Here is a 6,508-nt window from a genome sequence, read left to right on the forward strand (position 1 = left end):
TCTAACTCTCTATACATGTATTGATCTATACTAACAAGCAAAATAACAACCGGATAGCCTAAACCAACATATCATGATAGCTGGTACCAAGATATATACAAAAACAAAACTAAGATTTCAGTGTCACAAAACATAAACACTGTTATCAGAAGAGAAATTTTCAAAAGGAGAGGTTTGGAGCCTTTTATGAATATCTCAGGTTATTTGTATGAAAGATGTAAAATGCAATTTGTTTCATAAACAATTATAGAATTAAAACATTTAAACCAGAAGAATAACAAATATTAGATGAAGCAATGAACCAAGAAAATCATAAACAAAAAATTCCCAGACGTAATAAAATGATAATTGATGTATAAACTATTCCCAGACTTCATAGTGTAAACAAGGCTTCAAAAATTGGCGTAAGCCACGAAAATCGCCGCACACATGGTATTCATTAGTAAAAGGCGAAAGATAGTTCGCTATATGCTCAGCGCATGGTTCCATATTTGGTTACGAACACAGCTAGCTGCTTTGTTTTATGATGGTGAGACTGGATACGTCATTTGCTCTATAAACGATGTGGTTCTAAGTTTCTGACCAGTACTGCCAATCTCTAATCTACTCAGAATCTTAGTTCGACAGTATACTACATACATGAAACCATACCAGGATTTTAGAACATCCATTTTAAAATTCTCTCATATTTCAAAGTTGTTGGGGTCGGGAATGCAAGGAAGAGAAGCCCCAATCTTGATCCTATAGAAATGTAAGTAGTTAATTTATGATTGAGGGCTCTTAATAGATCGTTATAGAAATTATCAATAAACGTTCTCACCCTTTGAAGACATGAACTTCACCTAAAAGATCAAGTATAATTTTATCGGACACCCAGAATAGCACCAAGACGAAGGGAACTTATTTCAAACATGGTCTGGAATATTACTCTGAATGTCGATAGGCATAGGCTAGAGGCAACCGTGCATAGAAACTTATTGAGTGTTGATCGACATATATTGATCTGCAAAGGATGGTAACTCATGTCCTCAACAAACATGTCAGCCATGAAACTTACTTCAAATCTTCGTGTCACTCTGTGTTTATGTTGTACAGGTAATACAAGTTATGAATACAACATTTACTGACTAGCTGGTGCTTAGTAACTTGTCGAACATTCATGTTCAGAAGGCACTTATGAGTTAGCCACTTTGATTCTCCGAAGCAATTATCATGCAGTTATTGTTTTTGGTTTGCCTCTCAATCAGCTATGGGCAAAATATATATTGCACAAAAAAATTCAAACTTCTATTATAGGGGCTGCGCGAACGCATACTCCCATGCAACAAATTATGACGTAGACTCTCCCTCCTAGGGAGATCTTAAGCTAGCACCCCTCCAAAGTGCAATGGAGGCTGCTAGCCTAGGCCATGGGTCTTCATGATCACCCATTGACCCCGTCCAGGTAAGTATGTTTCAATGTCACTTTACCATCCATACTTGCTCTTTCTCCGATGTGGTAACTACATGAATTAGCGTAAATTATAGCCCTATGCTTCTCAAGTCCCTATTTGGGTGTACAATCGGGTTGATTGGGCCACAAAAATTAAAATAATGCCCAATTAAAAGTAGAGATTTGAACATGTATGTTTTGGAACCAGAAGGGCATGCGGCAATAGTAAAAGTGACCGGAAGGAGCTCTAGTTTTCAATCGGCAATTACGGATCACAAATCTGCTGCTATAACATTGGTAATTTGTTACACACACACACTACGTTTCATTTTCCTGTTTTCTTACCACCCCTTTCATCCTATCATTTTCATTTTCTAACTTTTTCACTACCGTACGTAGCAGAAGTAAGTCACTAGATTCAGTGTTGTAATCTCTACAGAGAAAAACAAACCAAACCCTCAATGTGTAGAGATAGTTTGAATATGAATTGATTCAGGGTGTTTGTGTGTCTGATCAGGTTGTGATGATCTGAGAGATATGGTGAGGGATAGTGCCTTTTATAATATATTGGGTATCAATGTTGAAGCCTCTGAAACTGAGATAAAAAATGCTTATTATCAGAAGGTAATGAAAGCTTCACCCTCACAATTTTTTTTCGTCAGAAGTCTTGCTCATTATTCGGGAAGAATTCCCACAGAAAGCTTGCTAGAATCGAATCTTGTTTTCCTTATTTCATTGCCATTAGAAGTTGGGAATTTTCTTTTAGTTGAATTGCTATAGCAAGAACTACTTTGAGAATGGTGTACCAAGATACTGAAAGGTTTCTATTTCTTTTTCTTACAAGGCAACAGAAGCTCACCCTGATAAAAATCCTGGAGATGCAAAGGCTGCCGAAGATTTTGCAGTAAGCTAACAATGTCTACTCCCTCCCTTTCTCTCTCTCTCTCTCTCTCTCTCTCTCTCTCTCTCTCTCTCACATAATCACTTTTGTTCTGTTTCTTTTTATTAGCCTTCATATTCAATATTCAACTTCTCTATCACATTATAGGGATCTGTTTCTGTGTGGTACTAACTACATGTAGAGTTGATAAAATTGGTTTAATAAATCGGCTGCAACAGACATATCAACACAGCAACACTCAAACGTAATTAAGGATTCGTACTCTTTGGAAGACAATTTTTGCATACATTAAGGACAAACTCAACAATGGGGTGCCTACACATGTTAAGTTGATGTACAACCAAAAAGAGTTCCTTTGACATACTAACGTAGAAGAACTTAACCATGCTTCAAAGCGGTATCTATAGATTTCTCTTTTGAGCTCCTTACCAGTTCTCTTTGAATGAGATAGTAAACATAGAAGCTAACAGAATTCTATGACCTTGAAAGATTTCTGTCCTTGTCAGTTGGCTAGTAAGTCCGTGAGTGTAGGTCAATATTATGGAAAGGCCAAAGTTATCAATCACAGTTTTTGTTTCTCTTGATTGCCATCCAAATGCAATTAGCTTGATCTATTGATCTATTGAATATAAGTTAACTAAGACCTTTTTGGTTTTAATTTGGAGTAAAAAGGAAGTTAAAGAATTGATCACTGTAGTCTTCAACTCCTTCGTTTTCAGTTTCACCAAACTTCTGCCAAATCTCGACAATGTCTGTAACTTTGCTCCGATAAATCCAAAATATTGGAAATATATATTGGCCTGGTATCGGTAGATATCAGTGACATGGAGTAGAAGTTACTTAGCCCCCTGAAGAATTGTCAACCAACCCAAAGAAGGATATATTGGCAGATATTTGACCTTGGCCTTGAGGAAATACATTTACATATATTGAAAAGCGGGTCTTTCCTGGTTTAATTAGCAATCTCATGACCATGATAATAGAGCTGGATGGTGGTTTATTCCAAGAACAGAAACATATATATATATATATATATTTATTTCTGTGAGGAATGAGTATCTGTGATCTTCTTCATCTCTTTTGGTTGATCTTGGCCATAACTTACACATGTAGCTCAATTTCGTGTGAACCATGTAAAGTCTCCAGAAGTTTGTGGTTAAGCTTAGTCTTTGGTACTTCTTCTTCAATGTTATCTCTGATCTTGCACTAGAAGTTGGCTTTTGCAAAATTCCTAACAAGGTGCACATTCCCTGATTTCTTGGATGATTATGTTTCATAGTTTTAACATTCATGTAGAAGAAAAAACATTAATGTTTGGTTTCAACTCTTTTTATAGTGTTACCAGTCGTGTAAAAGAAAAAAAACATTAATTTTTTGTTTCAACTCTTATCTCTGTCCTCATTTCATCAATTTCAAGCCACTTGCATTAAGGTTTTTGGTGGCGGGTGTTGCTTTCTTTTCTTTTTCATGATGCAATCTTTCAATACCTGTTGGGGCTTACTCTCCTGGTTATTATATGCATTAGGCACTTGCTGAAGCTTTTCAGGTCTTAATGGATCCTGACAAGCGTGGATGGTATAACAAGCATGGAAAGCTATGCATACCACAGTAAGTTCGTATAAAGTTGGGCAATAGACCATCATTTATCGATTGCATTATTGTACTGCAGCGTCTGAAATACTAGTGTTTTTCATGTTATCTTATAGAATCAACCCTTGACTATGCATAATCGTAGAATCTTTGTTTTAATGTCTTTTGGTATATACACAATGATATAATTTTCGTAAGAGAGTGTGTATAAACCATTCGCTTATTTGATTGAACTTCCTGTCTCTTTCATAGGGACTTCTGGTTACACAGTTATTGTGTGTATGGGATGTTTTTTGGGAGTGAATGCTTTAAAGATTACATCGGTGAATTTGCTTTTACCACTTTCTCATCATTTCTTGAAATGGAAGAAGAGACGGAGGATCCTGAAGTCCGAAGGAAGAGAGCTTGGGAGAAGACACAGGTACGGTTTTTGACTGGTTAAAAATATCAGATATTTCGAACTCCTAATAAACTTCATCCACCTTTGTTTTTATTTTTACTTATGTGTAGGCATTGTTGAAGGAAAGGCATGAAAAGATTACAAAGGTTATGATAGATCGCATTCAACCATATGTTGATGGTCATATGGATGAGTTTGAAAAATCAGTCGATTCAGAAGCCCGGCGCCTATCAACAGCTGGTAAACCTTTCCCCTTTTTCTTCTATACAGCTAGTGTGATGCAACTTTCATATATAGTTTGCATTTTGCTTGGTTTGTAATTTTGTTGACGCACGATGATTTCTTTCATCAGCCTTTGGAGAGTGTCTTCTTTTTACACTTGGTGTCATATACATTGCTAAAGCAGCAAAAGAACTTAAAGGGAAGGAGGAAGCCGGGAGAATAAGGTGGATCAAAGTTAAAGGTCCCAAAGGATTCGAGTTGAGGTCACAAATACATGCCGCTAAAGGTGCACATTTTACTACGAGGAGTTCTTTTTGTACCAAATAACAGCTGATAGTAAATTTATTTTGGCCACATGAGGAGAGAAAAGTAGGCTGCAATTATATTAGAGACCCCAAAGGAGTTATTTACCGATTAAGATGAGGTAACATGGTAACTGCTTGCTATAAAGAGTGGCCTGGAATATTAGAAACTGAAATGCCCAAATACTTTGAGGTATACGTACATAAAAAGTTGGCATATTAGTTGCTGCCTCCTGTTTCTAGTATTTATTCGCTTTTTCAAAACTTCTCTAGTATTTATTCGTTGAGTAGGTTCAAATCCTAGAGACCTAACTTTATGAAATCCAGAAAGAAATACTTTCTCATATAGTGGTGATTAAGTTACTGTTTGAAGTTAATATCAGTAATGTCAAGACACTCGCAGTGAGATAGTTCAGTGGCAAATTGCTATAGATCTTAACAACTGGTTGGTCATAACAATTGGTTTAACAGGAGTCATCTGATGATGTTGTCAGTATTGTAGAGAATATTGTGGTCTTTCTAGCATTATTTATCCCTGATCAGAAGTTATGTTGTAAAGAATTCCCCAGTAAACTCATGCTCATCTGGCTTTGCAGAGTCTGATCGTACAGCAGGACAACGAGATCGTCCAAACAATTCTCAAGCTAACAAGGAAGATGATTTACGGCGAGAAATTTTCTGTTACCTAGACAACTCGAGGCTTCGTAATACATGGAGTATTAATGTGACTGATATTGAGTTGTGTTTGTCATATATCTGCAAAGCAGTGAGTTCCATGATTTCCTTTATTTACCCATGAGATGTACCTACTAACTGACATTTTTATCAATTACAGAAGTTAAGAGGAAACTTTAAATTAATATGAAGCTAGTTAATTATGACCGAAAGATCGATATAGATAAATACATTAGCATTTGGAGAAAAATGATTAATTTGAAAGCTATTTTGTTACTTTTTTTTTTTCAGATACTTAAAGACTCCACTGTATCTAAAGATGTTCTGAGGCTTCGGGCAGAAGCATTGGATAAGCTGGGAAGAATCTTTAAAGTGAGCTTTCGTTTTTGTTTTCTTGTTTTTTGTTTGGAGGTACATTGCATACTAGTATTGGAGTCCTCAGCTTTTCATCTATTGCAATTGAAATTTTCATTATTTTGCAGGGTACGAGTCCTCCTTACCATAGAGAGTACGGTATCTGCGTTGAAGATGAACAGGAGAATGAAAATGAGGACTCTGATTTTTCAGACTAATTGCTTCATACAAAACCAACTAAGTATCTCTCCGTTAGTTGTTGTTGAATGTGGGTTATTCATTAGCAAATCCCTGACTTTATACCTGGCCAGTACTTCGGATTTGCTAAAGGGAGCACCAATATGTGACGTCTATGGTGCTCTGAACTTCTATTCTATTATTTCCTAAGATTGCATTCTTTCCGAGCACATAATAATCATAACAAGTTAATGTATATAGGTAAACAGAAATTTGATTTATTATATGATTTATGATTGAGTGCGGCTATTGGGACCTCTAGATTTGCTCATTGTACCTCCCTGTCTCTTTACACCTCCTTTTTATTTTAAAACAAGCATTTGCTCATTAAACCTCATTTTAAATTCCTAAAATAACCTTAGGTTTGTTATTCATATATATTTCAATAATTTACT

General features: G+C 36.0%; 1 protein-coding gene across 1 annotated transcript; it reads left to right on the forward strand.

Moving 5' to 3' along the window:
- Window positions 1–1,037: 1,037 nt before the first annotated feature.
- LOC101291017 (chaperone protein dnaJ 10-like) lies at window positions 1,038–6,094 on the forward strand. The gene is made up of 10 exons (XM_004291962.1): window positions 1,038–1,095; window positions 1,950–2,056; window positions 2,277–2,336; window positions 3,859–3,941; window positions 4,176–4,344; window positions 4,434–4,563; window positions 4,676–4,831; window positions 5,444–5,613; window positions 5,814–5,894; window positions 6,005–6,094. Exons 1-10 carry the CDS (start codon window positions 1,038–1,040, stop codon window positions 6,092–6,094), a joined length of 1,104 nt encoding a protein of 367 aa, XP_004292010.1.
- Window positions 6,095–6,508: the final 414 nt, after the last annotated feature.

This window comes from Fragaria vesca, linkage group LG2, assembly GCF_000184155.1.
Source record: "Fragaria vesca subsp. vesca linkage group LG2, FraVesHawaii_1.0, whole genome shotgun sequence".
Taxonomy (NCBI): Eukaryota; Viridiplantae; Streptophyta; class Magnoliopsida; order Rosales; family Rosaceae; genus Fragaria; species Fragaria vesca.

What these genes read in the sequence shown, in the direction of transcription:
- LOC101291017 (XM_004291962.1), top strand. Translation starts at nt 1,038, where the DNA reads ATGTCAGCCATGAAACTTACTTCAAATCTTCGTGTCACTCTGTGTTTA. An exon ending in TCTGTGTTTATGTTGTACAG is followed by an intron (nt 1,096 to 1,949) that starts GTAATACAAGTT and finishes GTGTCTGATCAG; the next exon opens with GTTGTGATGATCTGAGAGAT. An exon ending in AGCTGGGAAGAATCTTTAAA is followed by an intron (nt 5,895 to 6,004) that starts GTGAGCTTTCGT and finishes ATTATTTTGCAG; the next exon opens with GGTACGAGTCCTCCTTACCA.